The sequence below is a fragment of the Salvelinus namaycush genome, chromosome 41 (genome assembly GCF_016432855.1).
Source record: "Salvelinus namaycush isolate Seneca chromosome 41, SaNama_1.0, whole genome shotgun sequence".
NCBI classification, from domain to species: domain Eukaryota; kingdom Metazoa; phylum Chordata; class Actinopteri; order Salmoniformes; family Salmonidae; genus Salvelinus; species Salvelinus namaycush.
In genome coordinates, this window is record NC_052347.1 from 11525457 (window position 1) to 11550376 (window position 24920).

Consider the following 24920-nt stretch of genomic DNA (forward strand, 5'->3'; position numbering starts at 1 on the left):
TAGACTTCATCGACCGACTTCCGCTTGCCTCGAGAGAAAATAATGGTGTGCCTGAACTGATGAAAAAAAACATGCTGATGTCCAAAACAAACAAAAACATCACAAAATGTCATCATAATATATGCACGAACTGTTCCGTCTGGGAAGCATGCGGACGCCACTAGGCAACAAAAGAGAAAAACAACAACATGAGGAAATGTCACATAACAAGAGGGTATAAATAAGCAGTCAAATGAGGCTGGTATTTTGAGGTCAGTCTTATGATACAGATAATACGTTGTGTTCTGGAAAAGGTATGATGAAGAGAAGAGAGTGAATGCATTGATTATACTTATTATTATCTCATTCGGGAGCTGACTGTAAACCAAAGATGAGAAATGACTAGGTTATTGATGAGTTTTTGTTTTGCAATATCTAAGTTCACTGAGTTATGGCAGAGGTTGTTCAGTTTTCACTGTCTAGTTATGGTCCTGGACTGTTGCTTTGGCTTACAACTCTTTCTACCAAATTTGAGAAGTGTCATCTCTGATAACACTCTGGCTAATTGGATGTAAATGACGTCACGCTTGGGAGAGAATACGCCCCCTTGCTGCAGAGTGCAGATATCCATCCAGCCCCCCTCCCTCTGGTCAACAACACAAGCTTGCACAGAGAAGCAAAATGGCCGATAGTAAACTAACCGACCTCACAGCGCTTTGCAACCACCAAGAGGTTATACATGTGTAGTTTACAGCGAAAACTACATTCGTACGAAAGGATATACCTTAACTGAATTTCTCGATTGTCAACATTTCGTCTTTTGGTGATGTTATTTCTTATTTGGTTTAGCCTTGAACTACCGTTAGATTGCTAAACTAGCTTTAGCTAACTAGGTCTGCAAGAATTTCACAAAGTACTTTATGTTTGTGATTCCTGAGGTGAGTAACTTAGGTTGTTCATTACAATGTTGTAAAATGTGTGTGCTATTGGGATTTTTCTTACCTTGTTACGTTATAAGCGACAGCTAACGTCAGTCAGCTAAGTTAGCTACAGAGAACGTCACTGAAGTTTTATCGTAGCTTCTTTGGCCTTGTCAGTCACATCAGTCCAGAAACGACAGTTGATTGTACAGACAAGTCATGCTATGAAGCAGTATTGTTTAGTGTGTGTATGCATGAATAATTGAGAAACACACTCAATTCAATTAACATTGCTATTAACTATTGTTGATAGGCACGGAATACTCAGCTAATCAACAGTATATCTGTGTAGCCGATATGTATGGATGTTTTTTTATTTTGTATATATATTTTTTAAAACTGTATGGAGTTTATCTATGGGAGCTGGTTAGCAAACCGGCAACTGTACGTCGTGTTCCTTAACTGCCGCTCAAAGGTTAAGTCAAGTAACGACGTCAGTCGCTCGCACGAAAGGGCTATCTTACAGCTAGTTAGTGTCAATACTATTTTAACAATTTAGCTAGCTAGGTTAACACACATTTGTGTCGTTGCGTGACTTTATTCTCGAGAAGTCTGTTTCGTCCGTTTTTTCAAGTCCAACGCCACCGGGTGTCCAGCTTGGGGCTACTCTGTACTCGAGCTCGAGACTGGAATAGGCCTTTGCAAACGTCAGAGCGATACCACCAGGCAAGCTTCTGCTAGCTAACTAGGTAGCTAGCTGATTTGTATTAAGTGGCACTAGCTAGCATAATGTAACGTTAGCTATTATGGGAATTGTTATTTATTTAATGCCGCGTATAGATCCACATAACACAGTATAAATATTATTTTTTTTACTCCAATATTAGATTGCTTGCTAGCTAGTTCTTTACCTCTGACAATTTTGACCAGCTTAACTTGACTGCTGTCCTTAAATTGTATTTACAGACTAGACTACTACTACACAATTTGGACAAGAGCTTGTCCAAATTGCCAAAGTGCCTCCCATAGCGCAAACTTGCATTGTTTTTGTTTCCCATACATCCACTCAAAAGACCACATTTTCAGTTTACTAGCGTTTTCATTGGAGCGCTTTTGTAAAGCTGAGTCAAACAGGGGGACTAAAACTAAATGCCACCCCGTGATACCTGACCCATCTAGCCAACTAGCTCGCTCTATCCTGCACACACTCACCTTCTCGCCTAGTTCGTTAGGCCTTGACCTACGTGACAATTAAATATTTCTACCAGCAAACGGGTACTCTTTTTATACCAGTCAGGTACTGCCCAGTCTTACATTTCCTCTCTGTTGGTGTGCATGTGTGTTGTATGTTTGGAGTTATAATCGTTTGCTTGAAAATGAATAATTCAGGGTGGCTACCACAGACTGTTGCCAAGGTTGTGTCTGCTTAATACTATAGTTCTGACAACATTAACTAATTGTGTAAGAGTTCATTTTGATCAACTGTTGATAAAACGTTTTTAGGCAAGTCGCAGCAAATGTATGTAACTTGATGTTGATGCCTGTCGCCCAATATCAATGCCCACATCCATTTAAATGTGTCCAGATAGGAGAATCAGGAAAGGGAACAGCAGTTCATGGAAGACAAGAAAAAGAAGAAAGAGGATAAAAAGAAAAGGGAATCTTCCCAGAAGGTATATAGTATCCACTTTTCATCAGAAAACTAGGCCTACATAATTCAGAGTGCTCTGTCTGGTGTTTGATCCAGTTTCATGGCCCATTGAAAGTCAGAGCCACACTGTTCCGGCTGTGTTTTAGTTGTAGTCGTGACGGCAATAATGAGTTACTTGGCCTGCGCTCCATAGTTGCTTGTGGTATTTGCGCTTGACATTCATTACAATAATATGTGGGCTGTTTCATGGCACTGACGGTCTTCTATACTTTCAGGTGACTGAACAAAAAGTCAAAGGTATGTTTTTTGTTGTTGTAGTCCTGTATATACAGTACCAGTCAAAAGTTTGGATACACCTACTCATTCAAGGGTTTTTCCAACAGTCTTGAAGGAGTTCCCACATACAGTGGGGAGAACAAGTATTTGATACACTGCCTATTTTGCAGGTTTTCCTACTTACAAAGCATGTAAAGGTCTGTAATTTTTATCATAGGTACACTTCAACTGTGAGAGACGGAATCTAAAACAAAAATCCAGAAAATCACATTGTATTATTTTTAAGTAATTTGCATTTTATTGCATGACATAAGTATTTGATACATCAGAAAAGCAGAACTGAATATTTGGTACAGAAACCTTTGTTTGCAATTACAGAGATCATATGTTTCCTGTAGTTCTTGACCAGGTTTGTACACTGCAGCAGGGATTTTGGCCCACTCCTCCAGATCCTTCAGGTTTCGGGGCTGTCGCTGGGCAATACGCACTTTCAGCTCCCTCCAAAGATTTTCTATTGGGTTCAGGTCTGGAGACTGGCTAGGCCACTCCAGGACCTTGAGATGCTTCTTATGGAGCCACTCCTTAGTTGCCCTGGTTGTGTGTTTCGGGTCGTTGTCATGCTGGAAGTCCCAGCCACGACCCATCTTCAATGCTCTTACTGAGGGAAGGAGGTTGTTGGCCAAGATCTCGCGATACATGGCCCCATCCATCCTCCCCTCAATACGGTGCAGTCGTCCTGCCCCCTTTGCAGAAAAGCATCCCCAAAGAATGATGTTTCCACCTCCATGCTTCACGGTTTGGGATGGTGTTCTTGGTTATACTCATCCTTCTTCTTCCTCCAAACATGGCGAGTGGAGTTTAGACCAAAAAGCTCTATTTTTGTCTCATCAGACCACATGACCTTCTCCCATTCCTCCTCTTGATCATCCAGATGGTCATTTGCAAACTTCAGATGGGCCTGGACATGCGCTGGCTTGAGCAGGGGGACCTTGTGTGCGCTGCAGGATTTTAATCCATGACGGCGTAGTGTGTTACTAATGGTTTTCTTTGAGACTGTGGTCCCAGCTCTCTTCAGGTCATTGACCAGGTCCTGCCGTGTAGTTCTGGGCTGATCCCTCACCTTCCTCATGATCATTGATGCCCCACGAGGTGAGATCTTGCATGGAGCCCCAGACCGAGGGTGATTGACCGTCATCTTGAACTTCTTCCATTTTCTAATAATTGCGCCAACAGTTGTTGCCTTCTCACCAAGCTGCTTGCCTATTGTCCTGTAGCCCATCCCAGCCTTGTGCAGGTCTACAATTTTATCCCTGATGTCCTTACACAGCTCTCTGGTCTTGGCCATTGTGGAGAGGTTGGAGTCTGTTTGATTGAGTGTGTGGACAGGTGTCTTTTATACAGGTAACGAGTTCAAACAGGTGCAGTTAATACAGGTAATGAGTGGAGAACAGGAGGGCTTCTTAAAGAAAAACTAACAGGTCTTTGAGAGCTGGAATTCTTACTGCTTGGTAGGTGATCAAATACTTATGTCATGCAATAAAATGCAAATTAATTAATTAAAAATCATACAATGTGATTTTCTGGATTTTTGTTTTAGATTCCGTCTCTCACAGTTGAAGTGTACCTATGATAAAAATTACAGACCTCTACATGCTTTGTAAGTAGGAAACACTGCCGATTTTGCAGGTTATCAAATACTTGTTCTCCCCACTGTATGCTGAGCACTTGTTGGCTGCTTTTCCTTCACTCTGTGGCCCAACTCATCCCAAACCATCCCAATTGGGTTGAGGCCAGATGATCTGATGCAGCACTCCATCACTCTCCTTCTTGGGCAAATAGCCCTTACACAGCCTGGAGGTATGTTTTGGGTCATTGTCCTGTTGAAAAACAAAAGAGAGTCCCTCTAAGCGCAAACCAGATGTGATGGCATATTGCTGTGGTAGCCATGCTGGTTAAGTGTCCCTTGAATTCTAAATAAATCAGTGTCACCAGAAAAGCACCATCACACCACCACCTCCATGCTGCACGGTGGGAACCACGCATGTGGAGATAATCCGTTCACCTACTCTGCGTCTCATGAAGTCACGGCGGTTGGATCTAAAAATCTCAAATTTGTACTCCAGACCAAAGGACAGATTTCCACCAGTCTAATATCTATTGCTCGTGTTTCTTGGCCGAAGCAAGTCTCTTCTTCTTATTGGTGTCCTTCAGTAGTGTTTTTATATATTTTATTTATTTAACTAGGCAAGTCAGTTAAGAACAAATTCTTATTTACAATGACTGCCTAACCCGGGCGACGCTGGGTCAATTGTGCGCCTGTTTCTTTGCAGCAATTCGACCATGAAGGCCTGATTCACGCAGTCACCAGAGGTAACTCTGGTGGTCCTCATGAGAGCCAGTTTCATCATAGATCTTGATGGTTTTTGACTGCACTTAAATGTTCTTATTGTTCTGTATTGACTGACCATGTCTAAAAGTAACAGTGGACTTTCATTTCTGTTTGCTTATTTGAACTGTTCTTGGTCTTTGGTCTTGTTCTTTTACCAAATAGGGCTTTCTTCTGTGTCACAACACAACAGATGGGCTCAAATGTATTAAGAAGGAAAGAAATTCCACAAATTAACTTTTATATAATTGATTCCAGGTCACTACCTCATGAAGCTGGTTGAGAGAATGCCATGATAGCTTTGCGCAAAGGGTGGCTACTTTGAAGAATCTCAAATATATAATTTATTTTTGTTTCTGTGATTCCATGTGTTTATTTCTTAGTTTTGATGTCTTCACTGTTATTCTACAATGTAAAAATCAAGAAAAACCCTGGAATGAGTAGGTGTGTCCAAACTTTTGACTGGTACTGTACATCTGTAACACCCTTTCCATTCATCAAACAGGATAAGGATGAAGGAGGAAATAGTCAAGTTTATATTATGTTACATAGCATTAGGATGCATTTCAGCTTTGACTTTATTGACGTGGTTCATTCATTTCATTTTCTTTAAGTGCCAGAATTAACCAAGGCCACCTCCACGCAGTCACTAGCCACTCCTGGCTCTGTGTCTCCCAGCCCTGGCCCCACTCCACCATCGTCCCCCTGCCCTGCAGCTGGGTTCGCTGTTCCTCCGGGCGGGAACAATGCAAACCGGGCGGCTGTGGCCAACGGACAGCCCCCCACCGGAACTCAGCGCTATATGCCCAGAGAGGTGCCCCCACGATTCCGCTGCCAGCAGGACCACAAAGTGCTTCTGAAGAGGGGCCAGCCACCACTGTCCTGCATGCTGCTGGGGGGAGGCAGCGGTAGGGGAGACACACCCCCTCTTTCACAGGGAGATGCCCCCAATGCAACCACATCTGGATCCACAGGTGGGTCAACATTGAAATGAAAGGATGTGGTTTGGATCTGAAGTTGCCAGCAAAATGAGTATTCGTCCAAGTGTAATTAATATGCTGTTTTAACCTTAACACGGTCCTCAAGTTAACAAAGTATGTTTGCTCATTATCTACAGATCCCAATCTGGGTTCACCTTCTCCTTCACCCCCTCACTCCTCACCATCATCTTCAGTCGCTGCTTCTTCAACTTATGCAAATTCCACATGGGGGGTGGGCTCTGGCAGCCAGCCCCCATCTCAGGGCTGGGAGAATGTGATAGTGGATGGGAGTGACCTTGAAGAGTGGCCCAGCATCGCGGGTGGGGATAGAGTGGGTACCGAGGGGGCAGAGCTGGATGGCCCCAACAATAGCAGTGCCTCACGGACTGACAAATGCACCCAACAGCATCTGAGGGCAGGAGCTGGGAGTTCAGACAGTCCCTCCCCACCCTACTCTTCCCCCTCGTCACTCACTGAATGTGTCCTGTCTGGTGTCGTGTGGGGCTCTTCCAGTCAGCCTGGAATTGGAGTGGCCGCTGCAGCAACAACAGAGGGGCTAGTGCTCAACAATTCCAAAGTCTCCTTTCTTCCTGGGGCTCAGGAGAGCCCTCTTAGTGGAATTCCTGGTGCCAACTTCAACCCTAATGCCAACCCTTCAGCCTGGCCTGCCCTTGTGCAGGATGGAACGACAGGGGTTGGTGCAGCTACCACTGAAGCTGTGCCCTCATCCATCACAACATCCTTCTCTGCCAGTACCACCCATACTCATCCACTCTCCTCTGTGAATCAAGCTAGCCATCAGCACCAACTCCATGAAATGCCTGCCAGGGATGGAGCACATCTCCATGGGGACTGGGGGGGCTTGGGGCCGGAGCTTGGAGAAGGACCAAATCAAGGAGGCAGAGAACTTGTAGACAGTGGGGTTGTTGGAGGGAGCGGGAATCTCTCTGCCTCGTCATCCTCCTCCACAACCTCTTCCTCTTCATGGAGAGCCTTGCTCCCCCCCCCTAACCTCAACACAGGTGCCTCTAAGACTGACGGGTGGGACAGATTAGGGGGAGATGCAGCTCAGGGGGAGGAGGCCAACGTGTGGGGCTTCGGCAGCCAAGGTGAGAAAGCTGGTTTGGCAGGAGATGAGGCATGGGTCAGGGGAAATGATGTTAGCTCAAATACCCCAGTGGTATCTCAGGGAGCATGGGATGGGGCTACAGAGGAGGGTTGGGGCGGTACACAGGGGTCGACAGGTGTCAGGGGTTCCAGCAACCCAGCAATAGGAAGTAGCGGTGGAGGCGAGAGCAGCAGCAGCAGCGGAGGTGGTGGTGATGGTGGCATATCCCAGGATTCTGTCTCACCAACATTTGCTACTATGACAACAGCTTGGGACAATCAGAAAGGGGTTGATGCTGTGGGGGAATGGGCAGGTCAAGGCAGAGTAAGTGGAGGCCCCTCATGCTCTAGTGGAGGAGGGTCCAGGGCTGGGAGTCACAATCGGCACCAGGAGCAATCCCGCCACCGCTCCAGCAACCCACCCCCCAACCCTGAAGTGGCCTTAAAGAGCATGCTCAGCCGGTCGGACCTGGATCCCAGGGTGCTGTCCAACACCGGATGGGGGCAGACCCAGGTACAGCAGAATGTGGCCTGGGACCTGGATACAGGAGCAGCCAGTCAAAATGAGGGAAGCAGTTCCCCTGCATTTCCATCTCAAGCCGTTAATTCTACTGGTCGGCCTTCTGCTTACCCCGCAAGCAACAGCACAATGACTACTGATCGATCTGCGGGGGCCCACATGCCTACTATGAACACTGGCCCTGTACCTTCAAAGGGTGGCTGGGATGACGAGTCAAATTGTGCTCCACCATCCAACATGCGGAATTCTGCTTCCTCCAGGACGCCAGTGGAAGATATTGATGGCAGCCGGGGAAAGACGAGTGGAGCCTGGGGCGACGTCGGTACTTCAGAGAGCCATGGCAAAGGCTGGGGCAGTGAGGAGCAGGAGGGGAGAGACCGCAGAGGGGGCGGAGGAAGTAACTGGAGAGATTTCGGAGAACAGGGTGGTGGAAGAGGGAGTGGCTGGGGAGGTGGTCAGGAGGAGAAGGGGACTGCAGGGGGTTGGAAAGAGATGGGTAGGGAGGGAGGTGGATGGGAACAAAGAGGAGGAGGCAACTGGGCGCAGCGTGAACCCAAGACAGTCAGTGGAGGCTGGGGGGAAGGGAGGGGCAGAGGTGGAGGCAACACAGACAAGGGATCTTGGGGTAACATCGATGAGGGAGGCCCACAGAGGAGTTGGGGAAGTGGAGGTGACATGGGTGGCAAACCGCACCAGGACTGGTGCATGAAGCCGCATTCAGCACAGATACCAAACAGCCAAGTGGCAACACTGAAAGCCCCAAATCAACAGCAACACCAATCACAGACCCAACAGCCACCAGGAGGCTTGGGCAGGTCAGGAGGTCCTCCCACCCAGAATCAGAACCAAAGCTCGGGCTGGACTGCTGGCCCCATCCCTCAGACCCCCGTTGGGCCTGCTGAGGCCCCTGAACCAAGCGGGTGGGAGGGGCCCTCCCCTCAGTCCATCAGCCGCAAGATGGAGATTGACGATGGCACTTCAGCCTGGGGAGATCCCACCTGCTACAACAGCAAGAATGTGAACCTGTGGGACAAAAATAGTGCCCCCTCTGGTCCGCCACCGCCACTTCAAGGCCAAACTCAACAGGGTCCACCTACATCCGTACAACAGCCACCACCAAGGAGACAGCCTGCGATCCCAGCTAACCGGGACTCTAACCCTGGCAATGCACCTGGAATGGGTAAGCTATGCCCAACTTATTCCTTCAAAGGCCAACAACTTGTATTTCTGGCAGATTCTTTAATATGTTCTTCTCTGTATTACCAGGCCCAGTTATGTGGGGAGGGGGTGGCAACCTCGTTGGACAATCTGTGGATAATGGCACCGCTTCCTGGGGGCAGACTTCTGATGCACCATCTGGCTGGGGAGACCCAGATAACTCAAGCAAAACTGCTGGTTGGGGAAACCCCTCATCTAAATCTGGTAAGACACTTCAAGGAGTTTTCATTGTAAGGCAAATGTGTTGTTGGTTGTTACTTCTTAGGACATTGCATGACCCCTTTTTGCATGTCCCATAGGTTCAAAGTCAGTGCAAGAGAGCTGGGGCAAAGGAGAGGGCCCAGTTCCAGCCTCTCGACACTCCAGTTGGGATGAGGAGGAGGACGTTGGTGGAGTTTGGAACAGCACAGGCTCACAGACCAGCAGCAACTATAACTCTGGTGGCTGGGTGCAAGGCCCCGGGGGAAAGAGAGGCAACAGCAAGGTATGTTGTGATTAGGGTCTGCTTGCTCAATTTTGTTTTTATATCCTAATCTGTGGAACTAGGAAAGACATCTTTCTGATTGAGGGATTATGTTGAGCTACATTGCATGTTTATGCGTTTGTTCCCTAAAGGGTGGAGGTGGAGACAACTGGATGAACCCAATGACACGACAATTCCAAAATATGGGACTCATGGTAAGTCCTATTATGTCTCGGAAGAAAGGATGGTGACGATGCATTTTCTGTTGACGGGTAGGTAGCATAAACGTAACCACATGTAACATATGGATTTGCATTAGACTCCTCATCAAAAGTCCCAATACAAAGTTACACCTCACTTTTCGAGTTATTATATAGAACTGATCAGAATGCCGAAGTCATGCCGGAAAAAACATTTGCGGGGTGTGACATAATATGGAGGACCCGGCAAGCCAGTCTATTCCCTATAATGCAAACCCTCTGCTTATTGGCTACTTAGCTTATTCTTGCCTGTCTCAAAATACAACACTGCCTCTTTAAGACAAAAAAGCTCTGTACCTGACTCGTCTTTCAATGGTGTCTAGAAATGTACATGTTTTGTTCTCTGTATCACATGCGGCCGTGATTGGGAGTCCCATAGGGGGGGTTTGGCTGGAGTAGGCCGTCATTGTAATTAAGCATTTGTTCTTAACTGACTTGCCTAGTTAAATAGAGGATAAAAAACATATGAACAATGTGCACATGGCTACATGCGGCTCTCGCTTTGATCTCAAAACAACTCCATCTACTCATGTCCGCTCATGCCGTTAACACAGTCCAGTTCAAAGTAAATGGCACAGATCCATATATGGCAATGGTCTATTTGCATATAGAGCGACTGCAGCTCTGATTTGTTTATGCCGCCCCGGGCTGAGTAGTTGTACCGTAAGGGCTGAGTAGTGAGTGTCAATGCAATAGTATTATTCTCTGATGCGTTCTGCCTACATAAAAATCTCTTGTATAGTTCATTTTGTTTCGGTATGTTGCATTGAACGTGGGTAATATTGCGTTGATTCGATCACAATTACCAAAGTAAAGGGAAACGTTGATCGTGTTAACAGGGACAACTCTAGAACAGTGGTCACCAACCTTTTCTGAGTCAAAATGCAAGCTGAGATCTACTGCTCAGGTAAACATTTTTTTTACCTGACTTAAAACATTACCTATGCAACATTAACCAGTTAAAACAGTACTGTAGCTATCAGGTTTGTGCAGTAAGCTATAGGCCCAATACGTTATCACCACATATTTACTTTGCTTGAATTGCCCTGCCAATGCATTTTTGTTCGGGCCATTTTAAAATATATTTATTTTTCAAAATTTGAGGTTGGCTATATGATCACACTGGTAATAGATCCATTGTTGTATTAATTGTGAGACATAGCTGGGTGAGCATACATTTAAATAATTAGCTTTTTATTTTACTGTTCTTATGGGGCCGGCATCTGATGGTCAGTCTCAGCGGAGGGAGGAAGTAGCATACAGCCTCTTAACATCCCTCCGCTCTCCCTTTTCTCCACTGACCAAAAAGGGACACAGTCTTCTAGCTGATGGCAAAACTCGAGTTGCACTGCATTATTGCACAAATTCATGTTACTCCTATGAACAGAGAAAGTGAGATATTCCTCTGTTAAATACGACCCAAGCTGCTAATAATAACGCAAGTCTATAGATACTTTCCTACTCATTCATTACTGCTGCAGTGCCTGTTGTAGCACTGAGTGGAAATGGGAGAATGCTCATTTGATGGCTTTTAAAAGTATTGAATACAAAGTGTTTACAGCGCTGCGTTAAACTTCAACCCACTCATAAAAAAAATTATATCTTTGCTGTATTCGTTGAGTCTCGTCATGGTTTTGAAAACTCAGTATCAACTTTGCTGTAGTTTCCTTTTATGCCTGCTACGTTACTGCAGACACGGTCGTCTGAGCCATCTGATTGGCCAGCGGTAGACCTATAGGGCACTTTATTTGCTCTCTGGGCCCTCCGGGAAGGCAGAGATTGTGCCTTAAGACACACAAAATGGTTCAAAATGGCAACAGTTCTCCTACCTGGCGCACAGGGCAGCTGAATCGGGTGCGCTTACTGGCAACAGCGGTAAAAATAGGAACACAATGCTTTATCGTTAGGTTTTTATTTGGCGATCAACCGGTTGATCATGATTGACCAGTTGGTGACCACTCAACTTTCTAGAGCAGTGAAGTTATATCTTGTGCATCTCTGTGGGCTGATATTTCTGCGCGGCAGTCCCAGTGAGCTGTGCGGCATGCGCGCAGCTTAGAGAGAACATGTGGTTAGCACTGCTTGAGTCAGCCAGTTGCTGTCAACACCTATCTTACAGCTACATTAAAGTAAACCAAAGTTTTGGAAATACATAATGACATCTAACCAGTTATCAAATAATGTTACCAGTATATGCAGTTATCTTAGCAAGCCAGCTAATTTTGTTATTTTTGCCTGCCAGCTAACTAGCCTAGCTAGCCAATCACCACTGTCGACATGGCTAAGTAGTAAGCCAGAGAACACAACAAAAAAGACAGCAGATATAAAGTGAAAAGAGCGGAGACTTAACAATTGACGGCTGAGTTAGCTACCAAAGTCAAAGAGCCAAGGAGAGGACTTCAGAGGGAGAGTCTGCATGCTAATCCAATAGTGATTTATAGTAAGTTAAAGGTGAATAAAAAATTAAAAAATCCAATTTAACCAGGTAGGCTAGTTTGAGAACAAGTTCTCATTTACAACTGTGACCTGGCCAAGATAAAGCAAAGCAGTTCGACACATACAACAACACAGAGTTACACATGGAAGAAACAAACATACAATCAATAATACAGTAGAAAAAGTCTATATACAGCATGTGCAAATAAGGGAGGTAAGGCAATAAAATAGGCCATAGTGGTGAGGTAATTACGATACAGCAATTAAACACTGGAGTGATAGATGTGCAGAAGATGAATGTGCAAGTAGAGATACTGGGGTGAAAAGGAGCTAAATTAATAAATACAGTATGGGGCTGAGTTAGTTGGATGGGCTATTTACAGGTGCAGTGAGCTGCTCTGACAGCTGGTGCTTAAAGCTAGTGAGGGAGATATGAGTCTCCAGCTTCACTGATTTTTGCTGTTCGTTCCAGTCATTGGCAGCAGAGAACTGGAAGGAAAGACGGCCGAAGGAGGAATTGGCTTTGGGGGTGACCAGTGAAATATACTTGCTGGAGCGTGTGCTGCGGGTGGGTGCTGCTATGGTAACCAGTGAACTGAGATAAGGCAGGGTTTTACCTAGCAAAGACTTGTAGATGACCTGGAGCCAGTGGGTTTGGCGACGAATATGAAACGAGGGCCAGCCAATGAGAGCGTACAGGTCGCAGTGGTGGGTAGTGTTAAGTTCATGTTTTAAGTATCCCTATATTTCTGTTATTACGGGGTTATCACTCTGTCAAGAGTGCGCCTGCGTGGGAAGTTTGGTTGTTGATGGACCACAATAAGCCGAAACAGATATATTTGACTACAACATAATCATTTCAAACCTTGCTTACATTTTTATACGATCACGTCTCTTTATTATGCTTGGGAATACTTGGAACAGATTTCCAAAATAAAAATCACTTGGAACTGATTTATTGCTGTTTTTACAGTTTTATGTCCAATACAATTTTTTTCTATATAGATTATTATAATTTTTTTGGCACACACAACTTGACCCAAATAATATCACCAGTTGGGGAACCCTGAAATAGAGCTTGCCGTCTTCACAAATAACGCTCGGCACAACATCTGGTTTCATTCCGAATCCTGCCTTCCACTGGTTATACTAAGCCATCGAAGTCCTCCGGGGTGAAATGAGCACTGCATACAGTAGATGTGCGCACGGTTCCCATACTCCACCAAACACACAGGAGTAGAGGCGTTGCAGTTTTTTGCATGAATTTATATGGTTTATTATTTGTGGATGCACATAGTATCTCACCATGAATTGGAATGTAATTACATGCTAGCATGGCTAGTAGCTAACGTTAGCCAACTGGAATTAGCTAAGTAGCATCAATTCTCAAGATGTTGAGAAATGGGTAGTTCTGAAGATATCCTTAAGTTAGTAAATGTTTAAAAAATGCTAAAACATAAGTGTTTGTAGTGATGGTTAACCAGATCGTGACAACTAAGTTACTAAGTCTTTGATCACACTGTTACTTTGAGTAAAAACTCAAGCGTCCTACTCTTTTAATAGGGCGAGGACTTGAGTCTAGATAAAAAGTTGGAAGGAGATAAGAGAGGGATGAACGACTACAGCGGTGAAATGCGGAGAGGAGGAAGAGGTGGAGGAGGCTACCGTATGCCCAGTTCCAAAGACATGGGGCCTGGAGACATGGGGCCGTACAGTGACAAGGTAAGAGAGTCATACTCCTGTCAAAGGGTTCAAGGTGTCCTTGAAGCTGTGCGAAGCAAAGTTTGCGTGATCCGTCGATTGGCCTAGGTGGAGGAGGCTAGATATGTTGACCCTATCATTAGCTAGCCAGCAAACATCAACTAGCTTTTTTTTGTCAACTAACTTTATAGATATTTTCCTTTTAGCAGCTCTCACTAACTATTTATCATTTCATATTTAACTACTCCTCTGTATATCCATCGTTCCAGATGGGTGGTCATGGTTTATTTGGTGGCAGCGGTGGGATGCCTCTGTCTCGGGGAATGCACCAGCCTGGGATGCATCCCATGAACCCCTCCCAAGGGTTACGCGGACAAGTCCCTCATCAATTCTTGTCTGCGCAGGTACGTTACATGTGGTGTTCCTCATGAATATTAGTGTTTTTATTTAGAAAGTTGCTCCACGTTGGGTATGAGCAGGTCCTCTAACATTCAATAACAATATATTTTCTATCTTGTCTATAGATTACCATTTTGGAATATTGGCCAGGTTGTCTAACAAAACTTTACATTCTTTATCCAAGAGAGCTTTTTTCTTTCTCCAGCGTCCACAGTGCTAATACACATGGTGATGCTTCATTTTTATATTTTTTCACCTCACAGGTGCCGGGCCCCATGCTAAAGCAGATACCCTCTCCTGGCAGCAGTGTCGGAGGAGTAGGTGTCGGAGGAGTAGGTGTCGGAGGAGTAGGTGTCGGAGGAGTAGGTGTCGGAGGAGTAGGTGTCGGAGGAGTAGGTGTCGGGGGAGGGGTGTTCCCACCTCAGCTCTCCCCACAGCAACTTGCAGTGCTTAGTAACATTTACCCCCATGTGCAGCAGTTCCACCTGGTAAATATCGTCTCCGCCTCGATATTGTGGTTCAGGCCGTCTGAACCATTTATCACAATTTTCAAATTTGCTCAGTAATTCAAATAATCTTGTATTGATTGGATATCAAGTAATTGCCACTGTAAAACTGCTACTACACTGGCTCTCTCAGTGGAATAGAATAGTAAAACTACTTTGTGCCTGCCAACTCCATACCTTCCTCCACCCCCCCAGGCTTGTCAGCTCCTTCTGCAGCAACAGCAGCAGCAGCTCCTGCAGAACCAGAGGAAGTTGCCCCAGCCAATACGCCAGCAGCCTGATCCACAGCAGGTTCTGAACGTCCCATAGTAGTGTAGTGCCTTATCACTATACCTATAGCAGTTCAGACTAATTTAAATATTAGATGCAATAGTTGTGCTAGACTTTCAGCATGTAGTAGCTTTCTAGCCAGCTTGTTTTTATTCTCATGATGCAATGTTTTGTTTATGTACATAATTTTTCAATCTTTTCTCTTACCCCATGTCTCCATAGCTGGCTAGAATCATGGCTATTCTGCAACAACAGAGACAGCAACAACAGGGAGTGGTAGGTGGAGGCAGTGGGAGCTCCAAACTGTCCCCATCTCTTGGAGGGGCACCAAAACAGCCGATGGCAGACTCGATGCCCCACCCTGGTATGGGTGGCCCCTTGTCAGATCTTCATGCCAAAACACAGGGGATGTACTCTGGTAAGTTGCTTAGGTTTGGTCTTCGTTATTATCTCTCTAACACATCTCAGTCCAATCTGTCAGTTTTTAGAGCAGTCTACTCAGTATGACATCGAAGGCAAACCATTACTAAATCATATCCAACTAATTTGTGTAAACAGTAGCTCGTATATCACTGTTGCCGTGACGAAAGTCAAACAGCTATTCCGTGCTGTTTGATTTCAGGGGGATTACACTGGCCCAAGTTTTAGCAACACAGCCATCATCTTTGCTCATGACTGTATTGAATGAACCATCTGGCCATGTTTTTCCCGGTATCTCAGGGCTTGCTCCCGGAGGCAACCTGTCTGGGCTGGAGCTGGGCTCCATGGTGGAGGGGGTGAAGGATGGAGGAGGGCAGCAGTCCCGCTTCAAATGGATGATGGAGGGTCACTCTCCGGCCCCTTCTCCCCCCGATACAGCCCATCACAAGAATGGTGAGTCATTAAAATCCAATGTCTAGCTAATGACACAAATAATCATACCAATATAAAGCCGTAAAAGGAAAAGCCATGTCAAACTGACAAATTATTTGTATTTCTGTTTTTGTCTTGTGTGCTATTGCAGGTCCTTTACCCATGGCCATGAACGTTCGAGAGGGCTCCCCATATTCACAGTATGAGTTGCTCGGGGTTGATGATTTGGTAATGCCCCCTCAGGGCCCTTCTGACAACTGGCACCGTACCCCTGGAAGCAAGATGGGCACCATGACTGGGACATCCAGCTGGCCCCCAGGTAAGCTGCTTTCAGTACCCAAAGTGCCTAATGTGCAATTTTAAAATTGACATTATGAAACATTTCAGTTCCAATAAATGTCAATATTGCCAAGCTCAGTAGTCTTTTCTGTGGTGACAGAGTTCCAGCCTGGAGTGCCCTGGAAAGGCATCCAGAATGCCGACCCGGAGTCTGACCCTTACATGACCCCTGGCAGTGTTCTGGGCTCCCATGGACCCTCCAGCCTCAGTGACTCTGACCACCAGCTACTGCGAGACAACACAGGTACTCACTGTTTAATCACTGCTTCTGTGTAAGTATTGAATTAGATTAAACCTATTGGCACACCTTGGGCTGTTGCAGTGACCGTATTACTGCCACACTGGCGGTCACGAAAAAGCATCCATCCACACTGGTGGGAAAAGCATCCTCCATTCGCTATTTAAGTGCATAGATTACATTTAAAAAAATTCCTGCTGCCCCTGTTTTGGTACAGGTGCAGTGGTCCATGGTCCATTATAAATCAAAACAAATTTCACAAATATATATTATTTAGTATATGTAAAGACAAGATTAAATCAAGAATAGTCTGATGGGTGACAATTAGGGTTGCAAAGGGTCGGTAAATGTCTGGAAATTTTCCATGGGAAGTTGAGCACTGGAATTTGGGGGATTTTGCTTAAATTCATAGCTTAAACAGTGAACCTTTTTTGTAGGATACATATAAGGCAATTCTAGGTCTTGTGGCATATTTTGGTTAAACTATCCCCAATTCAATGGAATTGCAATCCTCTGCATGCACATTCTTCCATCACATGTACAACTGATTCTCAAGATCTTGCACACTAATGAGATGCTGTTGAGCCCACACTACTACATTGTCTGAGCCAAGGACTACATGCTTTCTGGTAAGTTTTGATTAAAATACTGGGTGGGGTGAATATATTTTATGATAATTTTTTTGTTAACTAGTAAGTAGTAGCCTACAGCAAAATGTGTTTAAATCATTTCTAACTTGTTAACAATTTCTGCTAGTTAGGTTTTTGCTACCATGTGGGTTTTAGTTTGCTTGAGCCTGCTAACTGAGGTGTGTTAATTCACCTGTTTCCATACATGTTTCATTTTAAAACATTTATCTTACAAAGGAGTTGTTTAATCTAACTGCTTAACTATTTATCTGTACGTGGAATTGTATTTGTTGTTTTTTTTAAACATTTTTTTCCTAATCTTTACAGGAAAATGCCACAGGCACTATCTGATGTGTGGAGACATTTCACTGCAGCTAATGTAGAAGGAAAAGCTGTGTACATTTGCAAGTACTGTGCCAAATCATATGTGAAGAATGCAACAAAGATGCAGAATCATCTGGCCATGTGCATAAAGTTCCCTCAGCACTCACAACAAGCAACCTCTGACAAAAGTCCCTCTACTTCTATTCGAGGTGAAAATGATGAATCAGATACCTTATCGATAGCAACAGCGCATGGTCCTCCTGGAATCAGAAGTTTTTTTGACTCAATGGAGGAACGTAGTCAGAGAAATGCTGATGAATGTCTTGCTCGAGCTGTGTATGCAACTGGTTCACCTGTGGTGCTCACAGGCAATGTGTATTAGAAGAGATTTCTGAATGTTCTTCGCCCAGCATACACCCCTCCAACCAGACATGCTTTATCTACTCATTTGCTGGATGCAGAGTTCAACAGAGTTCAAGTGAAGGTCAAGCAAATCATAGAGAAAGCAGACTGTATTGCAATCATCTCTGATGGGTGGTTGAATGTTCGTGGGCAAGGAATAATTAACTACATCTCCACCTCTCAACCAGTATTCTACAAGAGCACAGACACAAGGGACAACAGACACACCGGTCTCTACATTGCAGATGAGCTGAAGGCAGTCATCAATGACCTTAGACAACAGGAGGTATTCCCACTGGTGACAGACAATGCTGCGAACATGAAGGCTGCTTGGTCTAAAGTGGAGGAGTCCTACCTTCACATCACAACCATTGGCTGTGCTGCTCATACATGGAATCTGATCCTCAAGGACATCATGGCACTGAAAACAATGGATACACTCTACAAGAGAGCCAAGGAAATGGTTAGGTATGTGAAGAGTCATCAACTTATAGCAGCAATCTACCTCACCAAGCAGAGTTAGAAGAATAAGAGCACCACATTGAAGCTGCCCAGCAACACACATTGGGGTGGTGGTGTTGTCATGTTTGACAGTCTCTTGGAGGGGAAGGAGTCTCCAAGAAATGGCCATATCACAGTCTGCTGACACGGACAGCCCCATCAAGAGGATCCTCCTGGATGATGTATTTTGGGAGAGAGTGGTAAGCAGCCTGAAACCTATAGCAGTAGCCATTGCACGGATTGAGGGAGACAATGGCATCCTGTCTGACGTTGAGACTGCGCGCAGATGTATGAGAAGAAATGGGTAATGCCCTGCCCACTTCACTGTTTCTCCAAGCAGATGAAACGGCAGTTCTGAAATACATCAAAAAACGTAACGACTTCTGCCTGAAGCCCATACACACCACAGCGTACATGTTGGACCACAAATATGCTGGCAAGAGCATCCTGTCTGGTGCAGAGATCAACAAGGTCTATGGTGTTATCACTACCGTGTCTCGCCACCTTGGCCTGATGAGTGCAAGGTTCTTGGTAGTCTGGCGAAGTACACTTCCAAGCAAGGGCTTTGGGATGGAGATGCAATATGGCAGTCGTGCCAACATATCTCATCAGCCACCTAGCGGAAGGGACTTTGTGGATCTGAGGCTCTTTCCCCTTTTGCCTCCACCATCCTCCAAATCTTATCAATATCAGCCGCCTCAGGGTGTAACTGGTCCTTGTTTGGGAACACACACACCAAAGCACGCAACAAGCTGACCAATACAAGGGTTGTAAAAATTGGTGGCCATCTGGGCAAATTTGAGGCTTTTTGAGCCTGACAATGAGCCATCCTCAACAAGGTTGGAAAGTGACAGTGAAGATGAGGCCTCACAGTCTGATGTTCAAGAGGTGGACATTGAGGAGGTCCAGGGAGAAGACATGGAAGCCTGAGAGGAAGACAACCAATGCTTTACTTTCTAGACTATCATTTTACAGATCTATGTTGAAAATGTTTTTGGGAGATGTGATGAATCATTCAATATTCACTTTTTTTTTTTGTTCAGTGAAAACATCCCATGTGATGAGTCAATTCATTGAATTAAACTTCAACTCGTAACAAATGTTTTTTCTATTGGAAGGATTTAATCATTTGCAATTGTCTACTTATAAGGTAAAAAGTTTGTTTCTGTCTCCATATGATATGGTAAATATATCCAATGCAAAAAACATACATTTAAATGGTATTAATATTCATTTGCATATATTCCCCAAAATGTGCAACCTTTCTGGCAATATTAGCCTATCACTTGTGAAAATGTTTTAATAAGGTTTGTATCACAACTAAAGTGGCCAAATAACTTCTTAAAATGTAAGCACATTAATCAGTTTTAAAATGGTTTAGAGCCTTAATAGCATACATGAGCAGCGTGAGTTTCAAGTTTGGGGAAGATAATTTTCACTCTAAAAATTCACCTTTTTAAAATAAAAGCGTTACATGCATAATTGCATTCACTGACTTTTGATAATGATGTTTTCCACTAATGGAACATTTGCGCTTATAGCCTACTTCCATGTGCGCATTGCTGTGCTTATAATGTGAAGAAATAGCCTAAATGTTCTGATCTGTTGCGTCAGCCACATTGCGTAAATAACGTTTTTGATACTGGTGGTTGTATTAATTTGGGATCTATTGCTTCCCACAACTGGGGATGCAACAGCACAGGTAGGGGCATTCTCTAATATGAACAACTTTAAGGTCTAGTCCAATAGTTGAGACTGAGCTGTTAACCAAAGCTCTGTAAATTTATAATTTATTGAAATTAGCTGTTTCCCTTGTGTTCTGGGGAACACCACAATCCTGGAGGAGTTTGTGAGTGAGGAGGAAGTGGCTTGCTATTTTGCACATTCCCAGGTTAGAGGTGCGGATGGGGCCAACCCAGGGGCGGCCCAGGGCTCATCAGGAACGTGCACAGCGGTGGCTTGTAGGCTGTGTGGAAGCCAGGAGATGCTAAATGTGTTTGTTAATTAACGGTCAATTACTGTGAGACCGACAGTTACTTGATTGTAAGTCACCGACTGACAAAGTTTCATGACAGCCCTAGGCACACCATATGTTGTATTGCAGTATTTTTTGACACATCCTATCTCTGTTGCAGGGCCAAACCCCTCCCTCAACACCTTGCTGCCTTCACCAGGTGCCTGGCCCTACAGTGCCTCAGACAACCCCCTTGGCAATACACACAGCACAGGTAGTGACAGTCTCTAATATATGAACAACTTTAAAGTCTAATATTTGAGAGAATGAGCTGCTAACCAAGCTCTGTAAATTGATGATATATTGAAATTAGCTATGTTTCCCTTGGTAATTTCTTATGTGTTGAAAGTTGTGCTTTTTTCCACAGCAAAGTACTCGGAGTACAAACCCAGCTGGCCCCCAGAGCCCATCGGACACAATAAGCCGTGGAAGACCAGTCGTGTCAGTTCCCAGCTGCCACGCCCCCCTCCTGGACTGACCAGTCAGAAACAGGCCTCGACATCCCCATGGGGCAGCGGAGCCCCACGTTTGGCCCGGGGCTGGGGAGAGGGCGGGGACAGTCAGGATTCAAGATTTGGGACAGGTAATATTATATATCTGGATCAACCCTGTAGCGATTTTAACTGTTTCCTGGCCAACTTGATACGAAACCATTTATAGCTGTTGGGTTTTCAGAACTCATTGTAGTAAGATATTTATTAGATACCGGCTTTACAACAGAAAAAAGATTGGAAGACTACCCTTTGTTTTTGACTGCCCTCTTTCCTCCGTAGGCTCAGCGTGGAGTGATGGTGTGGCCTCCAGAGGCAGCTGCTGGCTACTGCTCAGCAACCTCACCCCTCAGGTACAGACAGAGAATTGATAAAGATGTTAGCACTAGCACCAATGAGCAGGGAGGGAATGAGCAGAAGGATGGGGGGGGGGGGGGGGGGGCTAGGGATTATGTTGTGGGTGATTTGGAATTTTATGTTTTCTGACCCATCGAAGTGGAAGTTATCACAGCTGTTAAATAAAATGGCCATTGAGAGGGGTGGGCGTGAATTTCTTGTTCATCAGCATTCTCCTTCGGTGTATTCTATGCAAATGAGCCGGTGTCATGCGTGACCCAAGTGTAATTGGATTGTGAAGTTGGCTGATCCATTCAATCAATTAATGATTGCTTGAATGGCGGTGGTATGAAAGGGCTGCTAAGGGAAAAACAGAATGGGAAAATTTTTAATTCTACTGCCCGCCCTTTTACAGTCTCACACTTGCCCACCACAGACAAACTGGTATCCCACAAAGGTTTCTGTTCCCCTACAGATCGACGGTTCCACACTACGGACTATCTGTATGCAGCACGGCCCCCTGCTGACCTTTCACCTCGGCCTGACCCAGGGCAGCGCCCTGATTCGCTACAGCACACGTCAGGAAGCAGCCAAGGCTCAGGGTGCACTGCACATGTAGGCTACTACCCCTCTACACACTAACAAACACCGGGCTGCTGACTAGTGTAGTGCTAAACGCCTGTAATGAAAGATTTACAAATTTGCCCTAATGTTAGCTCCATGCAGCATGTTTTAAAAAGCAGTAATTGCTCAATTTATATCATTGCAATGATTAATATATTTTTTTGCAGTCTTGAGCATTTTTTTCCCCCATTTACACACACAGAGCTTTCTTTTTAAAAACAAGGCTTCAGATTATAATGCTGAATCAGAGCCTGATGACCAGTTAGTAAATGTTCTACTACTTCACCTGTTTTACTAAAGGACACTGCCCTATTTTGTTTTCTCCAGGTGTGTTCTGGGAAACACCACAATCCTGGCGGAGTTTGTGAGTGAGGAGGAAGTGGCTCGCTATTTTGCACATTCCCAGGTTGGAGGTGCGGAGGGGGCCAGCCCAGTGGCAGGGGCAGCCCAGGGCTCGTCAGGAACACGCACAGCGGTGGGCAACAGCAGAGGGGGCTCCCCGGGCAGTGAACAAGCAGCAATAGGAGCAGGAAACAATTTGGGTGGAAACAGCGGGGGAGGAGGGGTTCTGGGTAGTGTGGGGCCTTCCGGCTGGCAAAGTTTGGCTGGTACGGGCAGCTCTCCAGAGGCCACCTCAGCCCAAGGTCCTGGGCTTGGTATTTTTGCTCAGTGGAGCGCCAACGGGGCTGTGAAAGGGGTAGGGGGTGGGGTGGGACGGGTAGAGGCAGGGAGGTCTGGGCTCTGGGGTGGTGTGACCCCAGGTTACTCCAGCAGCAGCTTGTGGGGTGCACCCCAAATGGAGGACAGGCACCAAATGGGCAGCCCAGCTGCCCTGTTGCCTGGTGACCTGCTGGGAGGAGGGGCTGACTCCATCTGACACACCTTCACATAAGTATATATTTAGACACATGACATACACTGGGAAACACACAAATACATATATAAATTACTAAATATAACCATGTAAACACACAAGCAGAAATGTGAGACATGCTTACACACATTCTCATGGCCAGACTTAAGCTATTATATAAACAAATGCAGGGACTGTTAGATGTTTAAGGCCTTTTAACACAGATGAAGATTTCAACTGCTAGACTTGAACCTGAAATTAAAGTATGTTGGTCTGAGAGACTGGCTGGATTGCATTGTGCTTAGTAGGTGATTTGATGACGGACTTACATACACATGCACACACCAAATACAAACTAGCCTTTCGGACAGATGGGCACTGTAACAGCATTACTCGCGTCATATAGGAAAACTACGTGATGCAGGACAACCTGCAGTTTCCATTCGTCCCTTATGGAGACTGAATCAAAACACGTGGAAACACTGCTCTGATTGATGACAGAACTGTATCTTATTGTGTATGTTAGTTTCTGTTTTGTATGGTTGTTTTTATTTTGAACAGTGGAATACTGAAATGTAATTGTTCCTTTCAAATGCTGACCTCCTACTGTTTTCTCTCAATCACGTTTGTTACTGTTACTATGATAATTGTTGAAACTCTGGCAGTATGAGGCAACATTGCATTTCTGAGTGATACTGTGTGTGGAATACTCAGTGTGTGTATGAATGAGACCAAGTGATAAACCCCTGTGTGTGTGAATGTGAGGATAATGTAGTGTGCATGTTACTGCCTGTCATGATTAGTGTGTGAGGCTGCTTACAGAAGGTCTAAAAATATGTTTTGAGTGCATTCGGTATATTGCTGACTGTGTGTGTTCAAGAACATTGGCACTAATGCTTAGTTTTATTTTCTCATTTTAATATTATTTTTGCAGACTCTTTTTTATTGTCCGAACTGCAATAATACATTTTTTAATTTTAATTACAAAGAGCTGAAGGCATATGTATTGAAAAAAGGACATGCCAAATCTTATCAAACTGTGGAGTGGTGGGGGGTTGTTTACAAGACACAGAAAGAGTTAGCGTGCGTTTATATGTTTTGTGTATCGTTTTAAATTAAGACAGGCTTTAACACTCCTGTTCAGTGTTTCGTTTTGAGATTTTACAAAGAAATTTATTTAAACAAAAAGAGAACAAGATTAATAATAAAGATGAAAGTATTGGCTTCTACTTGTCTTGTGGTCATTGAGAATTGTCCATCTATACAGAATGGCCTCTTATCCTCAGGTGTCCCAACACCGTTCACACACGGGTTCCTGTGTCCACGCCACTTCACATGCACTCAAATAAGCCGGTGTCCATCTGCTATGCCATCTTAACCAATCCTATTTACTGTACAAGCCACACAGCCTGTAAGAAGCATGTGCTTCTCCAGTGAAATATCATTTGCGGTGCAATTAGTATGACAGTATTGACTATTAAATCCTGTATGTTAAAAAGAGATGGGCCACTTTGATGGGTGTGGGGGCCACAAAAAAATCAACTCGTGGCTTGCGGGTCTGAATACTGACATCCATAACCACACGTGCAGTCAGAGCCAGCCCTAGCCAATTGGGGAATCTGTTGGTCACCCCCCCCAGTGAAATTTTGTTGGGCACCCCACCTTGCGAACAAAACATTTTGCCATGGGGCGGAGAGAAGATTTAGCAATTTTATAACATTTCCTGCAATTCTACTAATTTTGCCATAGGGTGGAGAGAAATGTTTGTAGTTTTGAATATGAGTGAGAGTGATTAACAAAATCAATGGGGGATCCCCGGTTGGTAATTTGACCATGATTACTAGAAGTTTAGATGGCTGGCAAAAAAAATGTTAGCTGATTAATTGGGCTAATTGAGTGACTGTCAGTGACTGACGTAACAAGAAAAAAACTTGATGCACAACCAAATTTGGAAATTGCACCTTGTGTGTTCCACTATTCTGACTTTCAACATCAAGTTGAGACCCCAACTGAGTTCCACAAAAGGGGGGGGGGCACCAGTTGCCCATCATTGTGCAAAACCATCAGGGTTCAGAGGTACTTTATGGGGACCTCTGCTGTTCTTTCACTTCTGCTGCTTGTGTCCGAACTCCAGGGTGCAGAACTATGGAGAACCCTTTGGTAATGTGCATGAGGACTAATGTCTGGATAGAATCTTCACTATCTCTAAACCAGAACCATTGCAATTTGTTATGATGGCTCTTGT

General features: G+C 44.8%; 1 protein-coding gene across 2 annotated transcripts; it reads left to right on the forward strand.

Moving 5' to 3' along the window:
* The first annotated feature begins 638 nt into the window (after window positions 1–638).
* On the forward strand, window positions 639–23904 carry LOC120034369 (trinucleotide repeat-containing gene 6B protein-like). Of its 2 annotated transcripts, XM_038980896.1 has the most exons (21): window positions 639–917; window positions 2485–2572; window positions 2826–2847; window positions 5827–6186; window positions 6330–8999; window positions 9086–9241; window positions 9337–9521; window positions 9653–9715; window positions 13760–13918; window positions 14167–14301; window positions 14560–14784; window positions 14998–15093; window positions 15295–15490; window positions 15793–15945; window positions 16076–16243; window positions 16364–16507; window positions 20493–20585; window positions 20739–20954; window positions 21145–21215; window positions 21674–21813; window positions 22150–23904. In XM_038980896.1, exons 2-21 carry the CDS (start codon window positions 2516–2518, stop codon window positions 22697–22699), a joined length of 5859 nt encoding a protein of 1952 aa, XP_038836824.1. In that variant the 5' UTR covers window positions 639–917; window positions 2485–2515; the 3' UTR covers window positions 22700–23904. The 2 variants fall into 2 exon arrangements, with proteins under 2 accessions (XP_038836824.1, XP_038836826.1); XM_038980898.1 differs by lacking the exons at window positions 2485–2572; window positions 2826–2847.
* The last annotated feature ends 1016 nt before the right edge of the window (window positions 23905–24920 follow it).